This window comes from Callospermophilus lateralis, chromosome 7, assembly GCF_048772815.1.
Source record: "Callospermophilus lateralis isolate mCalLat2 chromosome 7, mCalLat2.hap1, whole genome shotgun sequence".
Classification (NCBI taxonomy): domain Eukaryota; kingdom Metazoa; phylum Chordata; class Mammalia; order Rodentia; family Sciuridae; genus Callospermophilus; species Callospermophilus lateralis.
Genome location: NC_135311.1, coordinates 59,398,271 through 59,423,724, shown reverse-complemented (window position 1 = coordinate 59,423,724; position 25,454 = coordinate 59,398,271). Strand labels below are relative to the sequence as shown.

General features: G+C 36.4%; 1 protein-coding gene across 1 annotated transcript in view; it reads right to left on the bottom strand.

The window, feature by feature from the left end:
- Dpyd (dihydropyrimidine dehydrogenase) overlaps positions 1-25,454 on the bottom strand; it is a 798,303-nt gene that overhangs the window by 87,904 nt on the left and 684,945 nt on the right. The window contains exon 20 of the mRNA XM_076863439.1: positions 22,546-22,725. Within this exon, the coding sequence (XP_076719554.1) occupies positions 22,546-22,725 (180 nt within the window). The remainder of the gene's footprint in view (positions 1-22,545; positions 22,726-25,454) is intronic.

Sequence of the window (25,454 nt, the reverse complement as noted above, 5' to 3'; positions counted from 1 at the left end):
ACTTCTCAATTTGCTCTTGAGTTAAAGAAGGCAACTGAAGTAAAGCACTTGGCTCAGTTCATGGTATTTAATATGAACTAGGTGAATGTTTAAAAATTGTTATCTATTTCCTAGAAATACATAAAAAGAGGAAATTATGTTCATTTGACATATTGATCTAATAAAATTTTCACCCATAGCCAAACACCTTGTTTGATAAAACCTACTTCCAAAGAAGCACTGCTTCATTTTCCCATTTAGATTTTTTTTTAAACCAATGAGTGAGCTTTTGTATTTTCTAGATGTTCAAATTGAACTTTACCATTAAGAAATTTTCAGAATTCATGTCTTTGCCTTTTGGTACAACCAGTGAATGTTGGGACTTAGCACCTCCCCATGCATGTTGGTTACTCAGAGGTGACCAGTTGTTGTATTTGGATCCTATCTTCAAGCTCTCGCAGTTTCCTGAGATGTAATTTGTCTGGACCTAGAGAGTTTAAATTAAAGTGATCAAGTACTGCTTGGCAATACTTGCACATAAGATAGGGCTTTATTGTCATTTAACAATCTTTGTTCTGCCTTTTCCTGGTTGACATGGAGAAAATGCAAACAAAGCAGGAGTTGAGTAGTTCTGCCAAATCTGTTTCACCCAACAACATTTAACAATTTTGCATTTACTTTCCTCAGGGATTTAATAACTAACATTTTTATCAGGTAGTTCTCAAAAGTCAATATTTACTGATGAGATCAATGTCATCCATAATTTACACTTTGCTCTCTAACTCAAAATGGCTACACATTAACATCTTCCTTAGATTTTTGTTCTAGGGGAAGCATCCATTTTTCCCCCCAAGACAAAACATTTGAGAGAAAATGCACTTAGTATAAGGATACTCACACAGATGTTGGTAGTAATGATCAGGTTTTTTTTTGATAATTTTTGAAATACTACTACATTTTCCTCTTCTAATGGATTCTATTCTCAAATTATAGCACTTAATCATTACTGAATCAGGTATGTTGTTCAATTTGCATTCTATACAAATTTAGCATAACAAATGAAACCTTCAGAAATACTCTCTGGTGGCAACCAGTTGCACAACTCTTGTGTGCACACTGATTTTCTGCCATGAACTGCTGTTTGACTTTATACACTCATTACACTGCGAACATCAAAGACAACCTTAGAGTTCTTCTTCTTCAGCCTCAACTCCCACCACTGCTGCATCTTGCCCCACCTCAGCCCTGGCAGGTCACACCTTGTAACACTTCATAAGGAACAAGGTGTGGATAAATAAATCTTTTTTTTTTTCTGGAAAATTTCTCTGGTAAAAGAGTGTAAGGTCAGGCATCTTTCAGGGGACTTCCAGGGAGAAATCTGCAGGCATGGATATGGGAAGACAGTGAGCCTCATAAAGGTAGGGGAAAGCACCCACACACTGGTCTGGAGAACTTTCAGACTCCATTTGTAGAATATTCATATATATATATATATATATATCTCACAATGCTTGAGAGAAAGTGCTGCAGAAATAAAAGCTTTCTGTGCTGTTGTAATGAAAACATCTACTGCATTGGCTGTTGTTATCTAGGAGTTTTCTTGCCATTAAGTCAAAATCAGTCATTACCTGGTAGCCTGGACAGCAATGGGCACGAAAAGCCTAGAGGAAGTTACTTAGCCAAAAAGAGTCTAAACTTCATTGAAATACCCAATTACCGACTTGAATGCTGATTTTATATGAAAATTAGGTGATTTAAGAGAAAGTCCCCAACACTGGCCAGGCATCCATGCACTGCTGAAGGGAGACCCAACATTGGGGAGCCCAAAGCGTCCACAGGAAGCCCCTGCAGCACAAGACCAGGCCTCTCCCTTTTGTCTAAAAGCTGTCTCTTTTTCTTTCCTTTTGAGCTCTCTTTATCTTGAACACTTTCAAAGACATAAATTAGCAGGCCAGAAGGACTAGCTTCATTAAGGCAATTGGTGGGGAAATATATACATATAAATAAGTACACGAAGTCATAAGTCAAATTGCATTTGTTGTAGAAGAGCTAACACAAGTATTATTCAACATAAAGAGACAGAGAACTGAAGGGAGAAGAGATGGGCCCATGAGCTTTGCCAATAAACAGAGAGTCCATGGTGAGAATCTGCCCTGTGGGCAGGACTGGCAAAACAACTTGGTACCAGTAGTAAAAGGCCCGAGGAAAGAAGGGCACAACCCTACAAAAACAATGATTTATCCTGAGTCCACTGAGTATCCAGGAACAAGTGTCATATTATTCTTGGTACAAATGACTGTCACAGGTCACTGAGAGGGAGGTGGAAAGTTCACCAATCTTGCTGAAGAATTAATTGAATCTGGTTCTGCTGTCATCATAGAATTAAACTCTAAGCATTAGAAACAACAATTTTCTCTGTAGAGGAACACAAGTAGAGGCAATAAAGCCCACTAGGCAAGTATCCAGGTTTTCTGAGCTTATAGAACAAACCAGAATGAGATAGAATGCTGCCTCTGCTCTAACTAGCATGGGACCTTAGTCTTCTTCATTAGGAAAAGCAGAATAATGATTTATACCTTATATGAATTGTTGTAAGAATTAAACAGAAAACATAAAGAGCTCTCACAATAATGTTAAATAACAGTCATTGCAAGGCTTATTTTTTATTATTACTATCATGACTACTAATTCTACTTTTCCTTGGGCAAATAACCTTATACTCATAAACTGATTATAATGTTTTTGTCTGTTTTACAAGATAAATACATATATCTTTGAATTGTAGAAGTAGAACTTCGCCTGGCTACATTCTGTGGGTGCAATTTAAAGGCATCATTGCCTACAATACAAGATTGATCATGACGCCAAGACTTGGGATGACAAGACCCTGTAAAATAATGCTCATTAAGACAAAGGAATCTTTGAACTAGGGAAGTTAGTGTCTACAGAAGGTGTAAGGATGTTGTTAAGTGAAAGGAATCATTATGTTTATGACCATGGCACATAGGGTTAGAAGATCAAGGTGAAAGTTTATTTTGTGTCACCCAGAATTTAAAGTACTCTATTGTGACCATGTAGATGATTGTAGTATTCAGCTTTTCATAACCATGACAAATACCTGAGAAAAACAGCTTAAAGGATGACAGATTTATTTTGGCTCATGTTTTCAGAGGTTTTAGTTCATGGTCGGCTGGCTCCATTGCTCTAGGCCTGAGGTGAAGTATGATATCATTGCAGAAGGGCATGACGGAGAAAAGCATCTCAGGACATGGTAACCAGAAGGAGGGGGTGGGGAAAGAAAGGGGCCAGGGACAAGATATAGTTCTCAAGAACCTGTACCCAGTGACTTCTTTCAGCTGAGCCCCACCTACCTACAATTTCTACCACTTCCCAGTCGTCCATTAAAATTATTAATGCATCAAAAAAGCTTAAACCACTAATGAGATCAGAGCCACAATGAAAAAATCACTCTCCAAAAGCCCCAGCTCTGAACATTACTGCACTAGAGACCAAACCTTCACTACAAGAGACTTTGGGGAACATTCAAGATCTAAGTCATACAAATGATGCTGTTATCTTTCTTCATAGCCTCTCTGGTCTGGTCTCCAGCCGGGGTAGGAGAAGGTTCAGATTATGTGTGTGTGTGTTTGTGTGTGTGTGTGTGTGTGTGTGTGTGTGTGTGTGTGTGTGTATGTATTTACTTATTCTGGAAGTTGCAAAATATGTGTGTATAATATTAGTTTATTATATATGCTGTTTACTTATTATAGTAAATAATGATTCTTTGGCTAGTTAATTATTTTTTGTTATCCTTCATGTAATAAAATACTTGAAGTCGATTCTATAAAGTTCTGATGACCTAGAAATACTAAGATAAAGAGTGAAATACGTAATTTGATGAGGTGTTTCTGTATATGGAAATTCATAGAACTTGTTTTTGTCACATGGATTTTGATAACTGGCCATAAAACTTTTGTTAATGCTAAGAGGAAAGACATAGCTAATGCTATAAATTCACTTAGATATCTCTGCCTTACATATTTTGGTAGCAAATTAAATTTATCACTTCATTATCCCTTCCTGGCAGTTGGAAGTTGTAGACTTTAATGGAAGGTGCCAGGGTAGCTAATAGAATCTTCTCGTCACAGATGAAGGAAATGGGGAAGTAAAACTCACAAAGATTTGATGGGATTTATGCTAAAAGACAATGGCACCCAAAAGCACAAACTAAGAATAAAGACTAGTTTTTATCCAGGGATGGAATTAATTATCTACCAGATTTAAAACTGTTTTTGAACTATAAGTTTTAAAATGTAGCTATCTTCACAAATGATTACTTAAAGCCATAGCCTATAGAATGGAATTAATTAGGACATTTGCATAAAGTTTACACTGCTCTCATCCCTTAGGACTTAGTTCATTTGTCCCATCTCAACTGCCTCTAATACTCCCGGTTGAGGTACACACGTTTCTTTCTGCTTCTATAACTCTGATAGCATAATAGCAGTTATTTGAGAGAAGATGTAGTTAAGTGGTTAAAGGCTTAGTTTTTGCAATAAACAGAATTGGGGTTACATCTTGCTTCTGCTTTGACAGAGCCAAACCTTTTTATCTTCTGGGGAAGAATCTATAACATCTATATCTAAGTATGTGTATGTGTACATATGATTATATATGTGGAACCTTTAAAGAATTTATTAATACTATTTTGTCTTTTTGCAATTGACTGTCCTATAATTATGGAATTATTTTTTTTTATTACTTCATCTTACCTATCTTCCACAGCCCTGCATATAACAAATACTCAATATTTTCCGACTGAATAGATGCATATTCAAGTGATTAAAATCAAAATTCAAGCCTTCTGATCTAGGCAAAGATATGTAAAAATGATTTCTAATTAGTAACAAAAATCAGATCTGTCACAAAAACTCTGTGAGTTAAGAAAAGATGTGTGATACTTGTTTTTAATCATAATTTTCTAGGTGATCCATCTTATACAATAGAAAGTACAAAAGCAGAGACTTGCATAGAGAAATACCAGAATCAAAATATAGTTTTTGATGCTTTAAAATTTTCAGTGTTGTACAAAATGCACAGAATGTACCTGGAATGAATGGAAATTCAACCTCAAGTGTTTTGTCTGAGTTCTATAAATGTTATAATTTTATTATCCATTAATAATACTATTACAAGACAAAATGTCAATGCATATATTAATACATTAGAAACGTATTTGGTTGAAAATTTCCAGACACATTTCCCACTGGGTTTGTTTGTGCAAGGGTGGGTAGGAAGCCAGGGCAAAAGAGCCCAGCCCTGCATGTAACCCTCCATATCTGCAATCAATTTAAGGTTCTCTTCTGGAAGCTTTGGCCTGAGGCAAGGCCAGCTTTTGTTAACAGAGGCTGCAGGCACCAGCTTATCCTACAAAGCAAAGAAAGTTCAAGGCCTACCAAAGGACCTAATCAAATTTTCTATCTTGAAGAAGCAGTTTCGCATTTGAATTGTGATGGCACATCCTCTGCCTACACCACCCCTCAAGAGCCAGATGTGTCCCTTCTAGATCTCTAAGCCCTAGCCAGCCTCCCTGATGCGAAAGGCCTAAAGTATTCTGATTCCACACCCAGCTGCTGGCGAGCGGGCAGAGAAAAACGCATTTGTTTATGCCCCCAGCCATCCATTTTCTTTAAGCTGGTTTCCAGCCAACTTTTTTATCTAGGTACCAGTTACTCTTTTTCCAGTAGTTAACTTCATAAGGTTCTTAGTCCCTAAAGGTGACCTAATTAAAAGTAATTTGGACATAAAAAATGTCTTTTAGTAAATTTCTTATATGATACATCTTATTTTAATCCTGGAAATATTATCAAATATTTGATAATATTCTCCAGTTTCTTTGAGAATGTGTTGTCTGTTTTTCTTAAACAAATGTAACTGAATGGATCTATACATATTTATACACACAGCAAAATGTACACATTGTGAGCAAAGAGTTAGAGCTAAGTTTAGACAAAATCTATCTATCTCTATGAAGCTATCTCCACAATCAAGGTAGAGAATAAAAACATCATTCCTGGAAATTGTCCTGTACCTCCTTCTGGTTAAACCTTACTTAACACTGTTCTTATTTCTAATAATATAGATTTTTTTATTTCTTAAATCTACACTTAATGAGATTAGTTTTATTTTGTGTCTAACTTCTTTCCCTTAACATGTTTTGAGATTCTTCTATCTTAAAACTTTATTAACGTGTGCTTTTATTTCTCTTTAATAAATACGTAAGACTCAAAGTGTTGGGTCTTACAAGAAATTGATGAAGAGTTTTTCAAAATAGCTGCACCATTTTTTACATCCTTAGCCAAGTATGAGAACTGCAGTTGCTCTATATCCTTGCCAGCATTTGGTGTTGTCAGTCTTTTAAATTTGTTTTCTTCCCAATAGGTGTGAAGTAATATCTCATGGTGGTATTGTTGCACTTTAGAATCTCACCTAAGCATTTCTCTCTCTCTTTTCTCTTAAGCAGGTTGTTAGATCTTACCCAGTGTAGCCCTCTATTTAAGAGAATATTATTCCTATACAAAGCAAGAACACCAAAACCACAATGATGTGTAAGGATACCTGTGTGATAGGATACACATTAGTGATGAAAAAAGATGCACCTAACATTAGTTTCCTTGACCTCTCTCCGCTAAACTTTCTTTTGAGTTCCTAGGATGGGTGGCATGAACACTAGCAACATAGATCACAGATAAAATTTTCAGAATCTTGGTGAAATAATTCAACAGGGGCCTATTCCATTCTGGTTCTAAAGGGATAAGAACATCTGTCCTTCAATTCCACTTTGTTTCCCTAACAACTGCCACCTTCTGTAGGTCTTCACTTCTATCTAAATCAGTTAATGCATTCCTTTTAGCCCAGGTAGATCATCCTTGAAGCTCATTAGAATCAAATGCATCTCTTATTAATTGATTCAAAGTGAAGAAAAATCCCATTCCATATGATTTAGGCTAAATAAAATTTTTAAACACAGTGCAAATCAATTGAACTGTCCTTTCATGTTGCATCTTTCAACAGCTGAATATTCTATATGGCATTTCACAGAAATATGATTTGATTTGAGAACATCTGCAGCAGTCTGGAACACATTTTCCCCTGTACTTGACTTTTAGCTCATTATAGCTCTCAGATGTTCTCTCAGCAATCCTGTGACATATTGGAGTGTTACTGAACAAACATCAGTGAAGCCTATGTCTTGAGTAGTGTCAATCTCAGTTGAAAATGTTTCAGCTTTCTTAGCATCAACACTAGAAGAATTTAATTAACCCACTGAAACTTTCAAAATGATGGTTAATGCATGGAAGAAATGAGAAATCAGAAAAGTGGGGGGGAGAGTGGGTAAGTGCTTTAACCTCCCACAAGCTGATGCCTGCCACCCTCAGCCCTGGCTTAGGCAGACCGTGAGAATCCTTGCTGCTATGCACAGCCTCCCACAGTCTGCCTTGAAACCTCTGGCTTGCTCTATTGCCCCAATGGAGATGGAGAAGGTGGAGGTGGCAACTGCTGCTGTCACACTCCCTGGTACCCACACAAGGTCAGCTTCCAGCCTTTAATCAGCTCTCATCCAGCTGCTCTCATGTTTTCAGTAGGTGGGGCTGGGAGACCAAGGTCAGAGAAGAGCTGTCGGCAGTGACACGGTTTTTTGCCCACTGCTGCTATTACATTAAGGAAGCAGCTGGTGAGATAATGTATGCCAAAGTGCTTTGTAAATTATAAAGTGCTTATATAATTGTCAGGGATAATCACTACTGTTGTTTTATTCCTAGGTTGCAGAAAGAGCACTGATCTGGGCTATTGGGTGACAAAGTCCACCAGAAAGCTGAATATATGGGTGTGAAGGGTCCAGAGGGAGGTCTTTGGTGAAAGCACAGATATGGAAGATAACAAAAAAAGTGTAAAATTGGCTTCATGGGTCAGATGAACATATGAAGTCATTTATGAGTAATGGACAGGATGGGGGGACAGGGGTAGTTAAAGGACAAAAACTTGTGGTTGTGGGGGAGTGTCTTAAAAAGTTAATTTCAAGAAGGTTTTCTTCTCACACACTGAAGCTGTTATCTCCAGACTTTTGCAATGTTTTCTGCCTCATCTTGGGGTATTCTTCCCACTCCTACTACTCTGGTAAACATTCTCAAAATTTCCTTCATGCTTGATATTATGTGCATATTTGTATCATTTCAATAGTCATACTATATAATAAATAGCTCTTTAGTTGTCTAGTCTGAGATCCTTTTAAGGGCACTTTTTATTATACTAATATTAATAATGCCTGACATAGTAGGTGCTAATAATTGTTTGCTTAGAAAAAAATGAAAAACCAGGAGAAAAAATTGCTTAAATTTCAAAGAAGAAATTTCAGGTATGCAGGGGTGGTCAGTTGTTGAACATAGATATAATGAAATAAAGACTGGGGGATGCCTACTCGATTTGGTGATTTCTGAATGACTGATAACTTTAGCAAGAGTAGTTTTGGTAATTTTGGCAGTTGAAGTGGGTAGATTGGTTGAAGACAGAAAAGCAAGTAAGGAAGGAGATACCAGTAGAGGACACATTTATTTGAACCTGTAGTGAAAAAAAGGAGAAATTCAGTCTCTCTTCTTTATTTATCTCAACAATCCTGTGAGACACATAATCCCCAGTTTATGGATCAGGAAACAGGGGATAAAACAAAGGTTTTAGGTTGCCTAAGGCTTACTGCCAACCAGCTGTGAGTGAGGCACACACTATGCTTTGCTTCCTCTGTTGGGTTAGGCTAGTTGTTGACCAGTCTGTCTTGATTTGTTCTGACTCTACAACAAAATATCACTAACAGAAAACATTTATTTCTCATCATGTTAGAGGCTGGGAGGTTCGAAATCAAGATTCCAGGAAATTTGCTATCAGGTGAGGCACCTTCTTACTGTGTCTTCACAGGATGGCCTGGTGTCTCCCTAGAGTCTCTTTCATAAGGGTTTCATGAGGGCACTAACCCATTTTTGAACAATTGCCTCCTAAAGGTCACACCTCCTAATAGGAAATTTGCTATCAGGTGAGGCACCTTCTTACTGTGTCTTCACAGGATGGCCTGGTGTCTCCCTAGAGTATCTTTCATAAGGGTTTCATAAGGGCACTAACCCATTTTTGAACAATTGCCTCCTAAAGGTCACACCTCCTAATAGCACCCCTTTGGGGGTTAGAAGTTTGACATATGAATTTGGGGTGGGGGCGGAGACAAACACTCAGATCATAGTATAGGCACAATGGAGAAATAAACATTTTAGCTTAAAGAACTATTCAGCCTTTTGGCAACACCTCCAAGTTGCCTGGAATTCTATGCTACCCCTCACAAGCTCATTGTACTGTGGTAATAATTAACCCTGAAATCTCAGTGACTTAAGGAAATTCATGTCTCTCCAGTGATGTAGGACATTCATTTAAGGTTGCCATCATCTCAACGTGAGACTTGTTTTCTATGAAAAAGGAAGAAAGCATGGCGAACTGGGTGCTAGCTCTTAAGTACTTTGCCTGAAGAGTCTCATGCCATGCTGCTCATATTTCATCAGTTAAACAAGTCACTTACCATATGGAACATCCAAGAGGCAAAGAGGCTAACTGCTCTTATAGAACCTGAGTGGGTCGAAAAGCAGGAAATGTTAGTGAGCACTAGCGACATGGACCACAAACACCAAAGGTATAAACAGAGTTGTATAACAAGGCAGGCTTATCCTGCACCCCAAGGAAATTGCATGCAGTAGTCCTAGAATCATTTTATTTTTTGTAGGATGATTGGTTTATCACAAATGCCATATATTAACAAAAGTTGTTTTCATTTGGGACCTACATTAAATGGTAAGACAGATGTAGTAACATCTAGGGCTTGAAAGATGACCAGAATGATAATCATGAAATGATGAGTGACATTCTACCACTCATTTGAACTGGGCATATGAAGGAATGGTTTTATAGTTTTGGATAAAATGGGATAAAACTGATAAGCAGAAAAGACAAATAAAACACTTTAAAGATGTAAGGCAACAAATCTTCAAAAGGAATGGTCTTTGTTTGCTGGAAAGAGTCCACAGCAGAGTGGCCATGGAGGCGTGAGGGCTGGGCAGGAAGGCTCCAGGGTACTTTCAGTTCAGGAGGCAAGTTCACACACAGTGCCTGCAGCTGCAAATCAAAGGCTGCTCTGTGCAGCATCAGTCACATCCCCTATGCAGGCTGTAGGCACACCACCTCCGACACATTTCCAGAGGGTCACTTGTCACTGAGAAGCCCAGAACTGTTATAGGGTATGGATTCGAGGTACTAATGAGATTGAGTCCCAAGATGATACAGCAGAAAACAGGGTAGGCATTTAGGAATTAGGTGTTTAACTAATCAATATGGGTAACCAAATAGAGTAATCAGGTTTCTAAGGAGAAGGGAATAGATATTTCATCTGAATATTTAAAGTGTGAGATTGACAATCATTCAGTGACTCCGAGTATCTTGGCATATCCTTTCAAAGATTCTGGAGTTCCAGTAAAGCTGTTTGACAGCATTTATGATCCATATCATTTTGAGCCTAAAAAATAAGTCTAATAATTGTTTCTCTTTAAAATTTCCATAAATTAAATCCCCCATTTTTATTTGAATTGGCAAACATTTAATTTTGTTCTCAAATCTTAGATTTGGACACTGGCATAAAGCTCAATATAATTAAAATTTCTGTTGACTCTTTACATTATCAAAATGATTCCTTTGACTTCTATAATCACCAGAAAATTACATATCTTTAATCTAACATTCCCTTTATTCAAGTAGGCAGACGGGCTCAACTGGAGATATAACAAATTCACGCTTTTCTCAGGAAGAGTCTCAGGGACATAGCTAAGAATTACAGAAATATTTTGCTTTATTCCATAAAAATCATGATTAGGAACAATGCTAATTGTTTTGTTGTGTCCATTTTTAGAAAGGAGTGTAGGGAATAAGTTCAAGGTTAGAATTTGAACTCCAATTTTAATTTACATGCTTATAGTAATTACACCTTTTAAGATTCTCCATCTCCACCCATGATGATAAAAATCCTAATTTTTTCATGGTTTAAAAGTAACATCAAAATTAATGTGGGTAAGTTGTGTTGAAGATGAAAAGCACTTTTACCCAAGTTTTAAGTATATAATTAATATTAATAAGGTGCATTCTGATTAAAGTAGTTATATTTGATGAAGTATGAGGAATTATACTTAACCACTTACTTTTATGAATGTGACAAAGGAAATAATTACATTTGTGCTTGGTAATTAGATATCAATTTTACGTGGTAAGGAGAATGAGGAATCATATTTCCTTGTATGCATCTTGGACTAAGGAAAGAAATGGATGGGAGAATGGTAAACCAATGAAAATACTGGTGACTTGCATCCCATTTCAGGCGTGCAATGGTGTACTGCAACAAGGCAACAATGGTTACAGCAAATTTGAAATCACATTGCTGCCCCATTCCCCAGACCAGCTGACCTGTCATTGCTCCAGATCAGACTCAGAAGTAGAAAGTTATGTTCTGCAACATCTCATCCTATGTCCATGCCCACGCAGGCATTGACAAGTGATCACACGCTTCTGCTGGGCTTGGCTTGGCATCACAAGCATCCTCCACACAGGGTTCCTGGCAGGCACTACTGACTGATTAGAGTTGCCCTGTGAAATGAACCAACCTACCCCTGGGGTGGGAGGAACCACACTGGGAAGGCTTATAGGGCTTACAAAAAATTCTGGTTATAAGTAATGCAAAACTACCTCTTCCTATAATGTGAGGGATTCCTACCAGTACCTCTTCTAACAGTTCATGTTAAATTCAGATATTATTACTTCTACTTTGTCAACAGTAGTAGGTGCTTCCTTTCTGCCTACTCTAGGAACAATGATGGACCACTTATGAAAATTTACTGCTCAAACCTAAAATTAACTGATTTTCTCTTCCATTTTACTTGTAAAGTGAATCCTTCTGAATTCTTTAGAAACTTTAGGTGAAAGGGGTGCTTCAAAGGACAAAGATGCTAGCTGCTAGCTTTTGGCCATACCAAACAAAACTATGCTAGTAAAATCATGTTATAATAGAAGGTTAAGAGAACTTATAAAAGTGGTATATAAGTATTATGTGGAAATTCCACACAAAAGGTAGAAGAAATCAATTCAAGTATTGCTCAAATGTTTATATTTACCCCAATATTATCCATATATTTTGGACAAGGCTATATTACAAATCAGTGTTATCCTATAGTTACAGATCTATATTTATCTCTTTTCATTTTTTAAAATTTTATTCTCTTTTATTGCTGAGTAATATTCCATTGTGTGTGTGTGTGTATGTATGTGTATGTATGTGTGTGTGTGTATATATATATATATATATCTCACATTTTTAAAATATTTAATTGATTTTATTTTTTAAATACATGACAGTGGAATATATTATAATTCTTATACATATAGAGCACAGTTTTTCATATCTCTGTATATAAAGTATGTTCACACAAATTCATATATTGGTTGTCTACTATATGCTGGACACTTTATGTAGATTATTTCCAATATTCACAAAGTATTCGTGGAATAGATATTATTGTCAATTTGCCTTTACGGAAATGGAGAAACCGGGGATACATATAACTGGCCCAAGTTCATCCAATAACAAGACACTGTGACTAAATTTGAACCCAGAACTGTGCTCTCTGCTGTAGTACTCATTTCACTACACCACAGTGACTTCTCTCTGGGATCACTGCAACTGATAAGATCATCAGAAGCTCAGAGCTACAAAAGTGGGTATTTAAATCTATCCAACATTTTTTGTCTCTTTCTTTCTTTCTTTTTTTTTTTTTGCCATGTCCTCTAAAAATAAACTAAAGGAATTAAAAATATTTAGCCTCATTTAGTCTGGCTATAGTCATAGAAAGTGACGTCAGGTCAGTAATAATGTTTTCTATTTCAATCATTACCCAAATAACAGAGAGAAATGTAAATGTCATCTGGAACTTCTCTAACAGCACAATGTAACCATCTGGCAGTCCCTGGGAGAATAACTGCAGGGACAAAGATGCAATGGGAGAAGATAACTGGATAAGGACAACAGAGCCATAAAGTGAACTTGAGGGAAAATAGCTTTCACCTCCCTCTATTCTCCCTTTAATGGGTTAGCTCTGAAAATAACTATTAGAGAAAGAGGAAATAAAAGTTATTGCACATGGGGGTATATTGCAAGAGCCTAGCCATACATACCTCAAAATAAATTTCTCATTCTAAGATTCCACAAACAATATTAGTTGATAAGATTAAATTATTTCAAATTACTTCAGGACATATTTTAGAAGTATTACATACATTTGTTTTGAACCCAAGTTCTTTGTGAGATACAAATGTTATGGATATTTTCTCCTGCTCTGTGACTTGAGTTGTTGTTTTCTGTCTTTTGATGAGCAGAAGTTAACCATGATGAAGCATAATTTATCAATTTTTTTTCTTGTCTGGTTATTGCTTTTTGTATCCATGAAATTTCTCCTTGCCCTGAGGTCATGAAGACATTTACTTATGTTTTTCTTTTAAAAATGTATAGTGTAGAGGCATGGGGTATATTCCTTGTGCTAACTTTTGCTGTGAAGCTAAATTTGCTCTAAAAATGAGTCTTATTTTATCTTTTATGTATATCTTTAAAATTACTTTTTGTCCTATGTGAGGTAGGCATGAGGTTCATTTTTGAAAACATGACTCTTTTAATTCAAGTACCATTTGTTGAAAGAACTTTCCTTTCTCCATTGTATTGTTTTTGTACCTTTGTGAAAAATCAATTGAGTGTATAAGTGTGCGTCTATTTCTGTACTTCTATCTGATCCATTGATCTATTTGTCTGTCTTGATACCAAAACACACTTGCTGGATAACTGTAGATTTATAGAAAATCTTGAAGAAATATAGGACAAATCTTCTTTGTTCTTCTATTTCAAGGTTTTTTGTTGTTGTTTTGTTTTTGCAAACCTAGCTCCTCAAGTTCAAATGTAAATTTTAAAATCAGATTGTCAACTTTTATAAAAATCCATGTTGAAATTTTGATTGTGATCATGATATATATATATATATATATATATATATATATATATATATATATATATATATATATATATCTCAATGTGGAAAGAACTGACATCTTCACACAGCTCACCAATGATTTAAGTCTTCTTTAATTTTTACTCATCAATCCTTTGTAGTTTTCAGTATACAGATATTGCATATATTTTAATTTGTTCCAAAGTATTTTGGGGTTTTTAGCTGCTGTAGTAAATGGCATTTTAAAATTGAATTTCCACTGTCTATTGTTTCAATTACTCCATAGAAATGTACTTGATTCTGTATATTGTTTTGTATCATGAAATTTTGCCAGCTTTACTTACAATCTTGATTGTGTTTTCACAGTTCTTTAGGATTTTGTATGTACACAATCTTACCATCTGCAAATGAAGAGAGTTTAAATCCTTCCTTTCAAACCAAGATTTCATTTATTACTCTTTATGTTGTTGCATTTGGTTAGGACCTCTGCTATAATAAATAGAAGTGATTAGAGTAGAAATTCTTGGTCAATTCTTGATCTTAAGAGAAAATAATTTATTGTTTTAACTTTAAGGATGATACCAACTATACATTTTTACAGATTGAGGAAGTTCCCTTCTATTAATGGACCACTTAGGGTTATTATGAATGGATGTTAGATTTTATCAAGTGCTTTTTCTGATGTATGGACTTATACCCAAACACATTAAGAAGCCCTAAATTTCAAATAAAAACAGTTAAAAAGCAGAAAAAGATCTGAAGAGATACTTCACTGAAAGAGGAAGATATATGAAGAGTCAATACAGATGTAAAGTGTTAAATCTCATTATCAATGAGGTGAAAATTAAAATCTTAATGAGCTATCCATATACATGTACTAGAATGGCTAAAATTTAAAAGACTGAGAATATCAAATGTTGGTTGGAATGTAGAAGAACTAAACACATACCCACATCTGATAAGAATATAAAAATGGTACAATCATTTTGGAAATCAGTTTGGAAGTTTTTTGTAAAATTTTTCTATCTATTTTACATCCAAGAAATTACATTCCTAGGTGTTATCCAAGATAAATAGAAATATGCAGCCACAAAAAGAATTATGTAAGAATGCATATAAAATATATTTTCACTAACAAAATAGTAGAAACAGATCAAATGCCATTTTGAATGAGTAAATATATCATAGTACATTTATAAATAAAAAGAAATGAACTAATAAGATGAATAACAATATGAGAAATTTCTGGAATATTGTGTTGAGTGCAAGATGTCACAAAAGACATACTCTATTTGAATAACATTTAAAAACATGAAGAAATTAATCTATGTTGATAGAAACTAGATGCTGCGTACTGCTGGTGGTGGTAGGGGACAGATGACAGTTGGGGTATCTCCTGAGGTGCAATCTTCTACACCTTGACAGGGTTTCATGGAATGAACATTTATCAAAACTCATTAAATGGTTCATTTAAGATCTGTATATTTTTTATGTAAGTTTTGCCTCAATTTGTAAAGTAAATAATGCAGATAGCACTAAATTTTCCTTCCTTCTTATTTTTTCCCTTTTCTCTTTTACAGCTCTGGGGATGTGTATGGTTAATTTGAATCATCAACTTGATTGGAATAAGAAAGATGCCAAGGATTAAGAGGTTTATGGGTGTGTCAGTGAGGGTGTATCTAGGAAGGACTGGCAAGTGGGGTAGCCAACTAAATGGAGACCCTCCCTAAGTGTCAGCAGCACCCTCTAATAGGATGATAGCTTGGATGGAATAAAAATTTGAAGAATAAGGAAGCAGCAGCACCTGCAAGCTCAATTCTCCTTGACTGGGTTCTAGATTGCTGCTGCGATCCTCTGAGGATTCTGGACTGGACTCTTGCGACTTAACTTTTCCAAAGCGGACCCTGTCAGTGATTCTGCAGAAGCTGTCTGTCTCAGACTAGGGTATCACCATTGATCCCCTTTATTCTGGGACTTCAGTCTCTTGGACTGTGCCATTACTGGTTCTTCCAGTTCTCCAGCTTGCAGAAGACCATTGTGGACTAACCAGCTTCTGGTCACGTAAGCCAACCTGATAGATCCCCTTTTTATAATTATGCTTCCTATTGATTCTGTTCCTCTAGAGAACTCTAATAGAGGATGGTACCCAGGGCTTGCACAGGCTAGAAAGGCACTCTACCACAGAAACACTCTCCCAGTATTTAGAAACATTTAGGCTGTAAATAGGAAATACTCTGTTCTTCTAATGAGGCTGCTATTAGGCCTTTTACAATGGTCATACTGTTGACTTTGAATATTCCTTTTGAATACTTTGTTCTCTACACTGGCAAACTTGCTTGATAGTTATACATAAATATATAAAATTACCACAACCATGGGGCTCGGGTTGTAGCTCAGGGGTAGAGCATTTGCCTAGCACATGTGAGGCACTGGATTCGATCCTCAGCACCACATGAAAATAAATAAAAAAGTTATCATGTCTATCTACAACTGAAAAAAAAAAGAAATTAAAGTCACCACAACCATATAAAGTAGTTTTATGACACTGTGTCCTTTTTCATTTTAAAATAAATAAGAATGATGCATCTGGTCTTATGGATATAATTTTAGTTTCTACCATCAAAACAAAGCCTTATTTTCAGAGTTACTATATAAGTTCCATAAAAGCATTTCTTGTTTTAACCTAAGAAAGGCCTTTTAATGAGCAGAGATTATGTTGACTTATTAATATCACTGATGTGTATTTCATCATGTTTTAGTACCTACTGAAAGTAATCTGGCATACTTACTGTTTTCTTCTAAAATGACTGCTATACCTGAAAGTGCCTGGCTGGAATTTTAATTATAAATTGGCTTATTGGCTTTCTTTTTTTTTTTGCCTAAATAAGAACACCACAGACATTTTGTGCAATTTAATTCTATAAACATGTAGCATTGTTCTATGTGCTTGAAGCTCAAGTATAAATAAGACATGATCTCTGGTCTTAAAATGCTCATAATGAGCTGCAGCACTGGACAGGTAGACAACTTAAAGACTAATACTAGCAGTACAAGTTATATGATTAAGTACTATAGGAGAACAGAGAAAGAAGTGATGTAACTTTTCTAGAGAGAAAGGAAGACAATCATAGATTGCTTCACAAAGGAAGTGCAATTGAAGGCAAATATTAAGATAAATTAGAGATTGATCATCATATTCACACAGCAATTCAGCTACGCTGCTATTGATCCTGCCTACACTGTGCTAGGCTCTGGGACTAAAAATGTGTTCTGGGCTCTCCAGAGGCTCAGAGTCTAGGCACACTTTGCTATGTCAAGAAAGCATAAACATTATTCACCTGCCTACCTCCCCCTTTCTATTCAGGTTTCTTACCCTCTGGTTTTACTAAACTAGATTCATACACAAAATGGAACTTCAAGTTCAAATGTTCTTTCTTTTTACAGTCTTTTCATTTCAGGTGCAGTGAAAGAACTAATGGCTAATAGTGAAGGGACTATTAACTCTAAACGCTACTACCATGCTATTTTCTTATAACATTCATTTATTCATTTACTCACCTATTTGACCAATATTTATTAAGCCCTGACTGGGATAGAAAGATGGGTAAGACAAGTGACACTCTGCAGCCACATAAACAGCCAAGGAAATATTGAATTGCTGTGTGATACCTGTTGCAACTGAGGTTCAGGCAAAGTAGGAGAAAATCAATTTTGGTGTAGAGGGCAGGGAATAACTTGAAGAGAAGAATTTTTCCTCGGTGAATTGGACAGCTGCTCCAGATGCCAGAAACAGCATGTGAAAATGTGTACAGATGCCCAGCCATCATCAGCAAGTTTGGATTCTGCTGTTTCCATTCCAAGGCGCTCAGCAGTCTTGCTTAGGGGTCCTACACTATTCCCCAGCACACAACCATGGAGAGATTTCTTCCCATTCTTTTCTTATTGCAAAATTCGCTATTCAAATATTCAATTTCTTTCATGTCTTCCACAGCAAACAATCTTTTTATTTATTGGTTGTTCAAAACATTACAAAGCTCATGATGAATCATCTTTCATACATTTGACTCAATTGGATTATGAACTCCCATTTTTACCCCAAATACATATTGCAGAATCACATCGGTTACACACTCTCCTTTTTACATAATGGCATATTAGTGACTGTTGTATTCTGCTATCTTTCCTATCCCCTACTATCCCCCCTCCCCTCCCCTCCCATCTTCCCTCTCTACCTCTTGTGCTGTTGTTCAATTCTCTCCCTTGTTCCCCCCCTTTCCCCTCACAACCTCTTCTATGTATTTTGTATAACATTGAGGGTCTCCTACCATTTCCATATGTTTTCCCTTCTCTCTCCCTCTCTCTCCCCCCAATCGTCTTTGTTTAATGTTAATCTTTTCCTCATGCTCTTTCTCCCTGTTCTGTTCTTAGTTGCTCTCTTTATATCAAAGAAGACATTTGGCATTTGTTTTTTAAGAATTGGCTAGCTTCACTTAGCATAATCTGCTCTAATGCCATCCATTTCCCTGCAAATTCTATGATTTTATCATTTTTTTTAGTGCTGCATAGTACTCCATTGTGTATAGATGCCACATTTTTTTAATCCATTCATCTATTGAAGGGCATCTAGGCTGGTTCCACAGTCTAGCTATTGTGAATTGTGCCGCTATGATCACTGATGTGGCAGTATCCCTATAGTATGCTCTTTTAAGATCCTCAGGGAATAGTCCGAGGAGGGCGATAGCTGGGTCAAATGGTGGATCCATTCCCAGCTTTCCCAGGAATCTCCATACTGCTTTCCATATTGGCCTCACCAATTTGCAGTCCCACCAGCAGTGTACAAGTGTACCCTTTTCCCCACATCCTCGCCAACACTTATTGTTGTTTGACTTCCTAATGGCTGCCACTCTTACTGGAGTGAGATGGTATCTTAGGGTGGTTTTAATTTGCATTTCTCTGACTGCTAGAGATGGTGAGCATTTTTTCATGTACTTGTTTATTGACTGTATGTCCTCCTCTGTGAATTGCCTGTTCAGGTCCTTGGCCCATTTGTTGATTGGGTTATTTGTTATCTTATTGTTTAATTTTTTTTAATTCTTTGTATATTCTGGACATTAGGGCTCTATCTGAAGTGTGAGGGGTAAAAATTTGTTCCCAGGATGTAGGCTCTCTATTTACCTCTCTTATTGTTTCTCTTGATGAGAAAAAACTTTTTAATTTAAGTAAGTCCCATTTATTTATTTTTGTTATTAACTCTTGGGCTATGGGCGTCCTATTAAGGAATTTGGAGCCCAACCCCACAGTATATAGATCGTAGCCAACTTTTTCTTCTATCATACGCAGTGTCTCTGATTTGATATCTAGCTCCTTGATCCATTTTGAGTTAAGTTTTGTGCATGGCGAGAGAAGCAAACAATCTTGACATGATTATTCTTTCCCACACTTAAAGATGCCCAACAGTAATATTTTCTTTTCCTTCACTAAAATATATATTTTACCTCCAACTCTAAAGAAGAATTTCAGGATTAATGTGTATTTGCAGTTATATTATCATCTAGGTACTTTTATAAGCACTTATTTAAAACTCCTGGAGCCATATGTTGTATTTTGGATATTGAAAAAAGTAAAATGGTCTGTATTTTCCAGTTTATCAAATACTCCCACCTCTCTTCCCAACAGAGTATTGGCCAGCAACCTGGAACCAAACATATTCGTCTCTCTGCAATAAAGATTTAAATGTTCTCTAAGAAGAATAAACACAGATTATAAATTGCCTCACATCAGTTCAGGTTAGGTTTTCTGCCAAATAAGTAATGTAAAAATATTTAATTTCAGAACTTAAATTTTTAAGGATTGTGGCCCTGTATTGTGGTTATCTTCATTTTGAAGCTTTGGAAACAGGTTTAGAGAGGTTAAGTAACCTACACAAATTGCCTAGCTAGTAAGTAATGGAGCTGCACATGAACCCAGCAGTCTTACCTGTAACTCTGCTAAACGACTCTTGTCCTATATCCAGGTTGCTGACTAGATGTCTTGCTTCTTTGGCCATTCAGAATCAAGTATTAGATTTCTGCTTTGCCCCTTCTATTTTATTTCTCTTCTAGCTCAAAATTATTCACTTCTAGCTTTCTCTATCAAGAGATGTTTGTGCCTGCTCCTAGCTAACTTCTCATTTCTGACTTTTGTACTGCTATTCTTTTTTTTTTCCATCCCTTTTTTCCTTTTTGGCAATGCAGATCCTTGCAGCCCTTTATTGGATTGATGTGTAACAATGCAGATTCCTGGATGAACCTCTATCCATCATATCAGGATGCATGAGTGTGCTCAGGAATCTACATTTCTCACATGCATAACTCATAGATTTGTAAGCACAAAAAGACAAAGATCAGCTATTTGTGAAAGATGAAGTAGAGTAAAAAATGTACTTTCCAAACAAATTTTCCTGTTTAAAGAAGTCAGCTGTATCTAGTGAGGTGCCCCTTCTCTCATCTTCATGCTATAAAGTATAAGAGAATCAAGCCACTCTTTAGCTAACAAATGAATATATGAGTTGCTTTGGAAGACACACACATGCGTGCACATGTGTACACACACACCACATACCAGAAACAATAAGAATGAACAAATAGGAAGTCACCTGTATTCCGGATCAGAGCATTTTGATTCACTATTGGGGAAATTAACCTAAAGGGGATATTCACCTATTGTTTTAGTCACGTCAGCCCACATTGGACAATCTAGGAACATAAACCTATTACTAGACCATCTGCTTGCTCCTCAGCTCAGCATTGAGAAATGAATCATTATTATAATCACATAGGCAAATTTTTTTAACAATTGATAATGCTGGAAATTACACTTATGCTGATGAAGGCTGGACTTACCAAAATTAAGTCTGAATCTAGATTCAAAGAAAATCAATTTCCATTTATGTCATTGACACACATGTCCCTATCATTATCCATCCTTTTTTGAATACGTTAAGTTTTGAAATGAGTGTGAAAGTGCTTTAAAGACAAAATGTTACAGTATAATGCTGCTACTTTCATTTTGGCTCACATGGCAACCTCCCAAATTTGAGACAATGCTTTTATACATGGTTATAATCTACAATGTCAGAAACAATTTCCTTGAGATATTTACATTGAATGAGTATAATGTCATTTGTGAAAAAAATTTTTTAAGTTATAAACAACCTGAGGATATTGATAGTCATTGATAAAGGCAAGAATACTCACCGTCTACATACTGCAGACTCAGTGTATGATAATATGATTAGTTACACTAACAATGCTGCTTAGGCACTGTCTTGCTAATTATAATATTATAAATATTAATGTCACAGCCTTTCTGTTTGATTGCCACTCATGGAGTCATTCATCATGATATTTTCCTGGAACCCACATTGTAAGATTTTATTTCTTTCCTTCTCTTCTTTTTCATCATCGGACCTGCAATCATACACATTATTTTTCAAGAAGGCTTTATTTTTGGCTGTCTGCTAGGAGAGGGACAGTGATATTTCCCATTTTTCACCATCCAGTTTTAAGATGTTTCTCTTATTCTTGCTGAGTCCCTCCCCCAGTTATCCAAGGCACAGTACCCAGGGTTTTTGTTTTCCATTCTTTTTCATGTGACCTGTTTCAAGTTAAGATTCATTTGAATTATTAAATGCTTCCTTAAAGAATCTTTTTATACTGCCTCTCTTTTTTTAAAAGTTAATTATTGATGTAGTGACAAGCTGAAAAGACTAAGAATGATAATTTTTTTTCCTCCTCTCTTTCAGGAATCAAGAAATGTCTTCTGACAATGGTTGCCTATTTAGAATAACACAAAGGAAACAAAAAGGCGAAATGCTGAATGTTGTTTTAGAAAAGAGTTGCTAAAATCACTGTATTATACAAAATGTAAATGTAGTGTATATTTCTCAGAAAATAACTGTTAGTGAGAAAGTTAGGATCTAACCTTTTGAGCCCAGGTTTAGCCACACAGCAGAAGCAGTTACAAAAGATACTGATTAGATTTTAATTTTAAAAACTTCATCATATTATTCAGGACTTCAGTGATTTGATTGTCTTGCAAATAGAAAGGTAATGCTATAATTTCCAGAGCTTGATAAAAAAATAAAGAAATCTCCAGTCTCCCACAAGAAAGAATGCCAGTCATCACCACAGTAAGCATGAATTTGGAGGCACTTTACACTACAAACTTCAATCTTTTCCTTTTATATGACCTTGTGTTATCTTGGTTTTATAAAAAGGTAACTCACAGACCCATCATATAGCTGTAATCAAGCCTGCTCCACAATGATTCTACTGCAAAAAATCACTTCTGCAGGTACTGTATTTCCTCTATTACTGAGAAAGTAGGAAGGCAAACAAGGTCTGAAATAGCAACATGCTGAAGCAGAATTCTCAAGGATAACATTGGAGAGGTGAGCACATACCTTTCCCATGAGCTCAGCAATACGTGGAACTGGTTTCCCTTTCTGGTGCTTCACAGTGGCTGGACTCTGCCCATCCCAGTCTTGCAGCTCTTCAATGCTGCTCAGATAGAGCAGGGCTTTGAGGCCAGTGCAATAGTCTTCAATCACAGTAAAATCCTGATTCTGAATAGCACTGCACACCTGGAAAAGATGGAACAAAAACCCAACATCAAACCAAGAGCTCATTCTCCAAACAGATCCACTTTTCATATTTCAACAGATATTTATGTTATATACCAGATGCTGGTCTAGGCATGGTGGATCAATGGCTGCCTGGTTTGGGGGGTGGTAGGGAGGGGGGTACTGCAAAGGGACACAGAGGGACTTCCAGAGATGATGAATGTTCTCATTAACTTGTTGTGGTGATGGTCTCACAGTTACTCACACATTTCAAAACGTATTAAATGTATAGTTTACACATGTACAGCTTATTTTATGTCAGATATACTTCAGTACAGATGTCAAAAATTAGGTCAAGAAAGTGAACATTCAAGGAGTCAAATTTGGCACAAGACATTTTAGCTGCCATTTTCATTTTCCCTCACATTTTCCATGTTCTTTCTTTGCATTTGTGCCTTTCCTAGAAGGCCACCTGTCCTGTGCATGGCTAACCACCAACCATTCCTCAATCTCCTCCACTTCTTCAGGAAAGCCTCCAGGAACCCCAAACAGGTTAGTTATTCATTCATGCAGACATCTTTGATTTATAATTATTGAATGCTATTTAGTTGACAACTGGCTCCCCAGTTCGACTGAAGCTTAAGGAAGGGGGAACCATGTTTATGCTGGTCCCACAAGCACAGGGCTTGTCACATATTCTTCTCTCAACAAATGTATGTTCTGTGAATGACGATTACGAAGGGATATTGTTTTAATCATGTTAGACTGCACTGGATGATCTAGAAACACAAACCTATTTCCCACCCCTTATTTCTTAAGTGATAATAAGTCATAAAACAGAAATCTGGAGTTAAGAATGAATCAGAGAAATTGGGGGTCTCTCATTAAAACTATACTTAGGATTTTGTGACTGTGGTTGGGATATGAGTTACAACTGAGGAATGTGTATTTAGAGAAGGACTTCTAGCCAGGTGTGGTAGTACATGCCTGTAATCCCAGCAGCTAGGGAGAGGAGGCCAGAGAATTTCAAGTTCAAAGCCAGCTTCAGCAATTTAGAGAGGCTCTAAGCAACTTATCATGGCCCTGTCACAAAACAAAAAATAAGAAGGGCTGGAGATGTGGCTTAATGATTAACTACCATTGTGCTTAATTCCTGGTACCAAAAAAAATAGAGAAGGGCTTCTAAGGTGATTATTTCATCCAGTTGGACACCACATGTATACTCTACAGACTCATTTACAATTTCCAATGGGACCAAAGAATCTATTCCTCAGGAGGAACAATTTGAGCATTCATTAAACCTGTTATAGCTTTCTTAGAGTTGATTTTTTCCCCCTAGAACAATTATAGAGAACATCATTATACTTTCCTCCACAGGTATTCAGGTATTTTCAACTAATGTTTTAGTTAATCCTCTTTGTTCACTCTCAGATCCTATTTTTTATAGTATATTCTTATGAGTGTGCTTTTACTAAAGTCTTAAAATAGTTCGCCATATGAACATAAAGAATCAGATTTTGAAAATCACATCATGTCACGTACTTTATGAGATGTTCATGACTATTGTGAAAACCTGCTGCTAAAAGAAATCTAGAAATACTTTGTAAGAATAGTAAAATTTTATCTGAGTCATTATAATTTTTTTCCAATGAGAAGAAATCAATCCTATTAATTTTCTTAGATCATAGACATGGCACACTTTGTATATGGTGGACTGGGTCAAGGGGTGGAGTGATCAAAATGCAGAGTTGGCATCTAAACCATGGGAGAACACAGTGGTGCTTAAGGCTAAGAAGACTTCCTCTTTCCCATCCCTTATTTCTTTGGCCTACAGTGTAAATGCTATGCATAATTGGAAGCGAGACTGAGTATGTGAAGAGGTTGCAAAACCTGAAGAGGGAATAGAGACTATAAGATAGCACCTTGAGCGGGGAGGTGTAGTGCATACTTGTAATCCCAGTGGCTTGGATGCTGAGGCAGGAGGATGGCAAGTTGGAGGCCAACCTCACCAACTTAGCGAGGCCCCTCAGGACTTAGAGAGACCCTCTCTTAAAATAAAACATTAAAAAGGGGGCTGGGGATGTGGCTCAGTGGTAAAGCACCCCTGGGTTCAATCCTTAGTACCAAAAGAAATAAAAAACTGAGCATGGCTGGGATGGGGGAAAATGCTTGAGTCTGTTAAAAAACATGGATACTGGAGGGACTACTTCAGATATATTTAATCAAATGGCAAATGTCATATTATTTATGTACCTTCCTAAAGTGAGTAATTTAATTTCTATTCTCCACAAAGAATAAACCTATTAATTTTCTTGATACAGACCTTGATGGAGGAGAAACTATTGTTGACATTAGGAAAATGACACATTGATATTTTCTTTAAAATTTCTAAAACACACACAATCTTCAGGAGATTTTATTAAAATGCATAATCTGGTCTGGAGTGGACCCTGGAATGGGATCCTGCATTTGATGATGAGTTTCCATTTCATGGTGATGCTTTGGCTAGCAGTGTTAAGCATTGGTAGGATGAAACGCTATCTGTGATGCAAGTTTCTTCTAAATTTTTACTATTCGATTGTATCAATATTTTCATAGTTCTTCTAAAAAATGCTACTTATAATAAGAAATTATGCTTGAAAAAACAAGTAATTTTGTATTAGTAATATGACTAAAAATAAATCTTCAGTTGCAAGCAGACCATTCTGAACAGAGCGTTGTCCATGGGATTTGATCTCAGAAACTGAGAT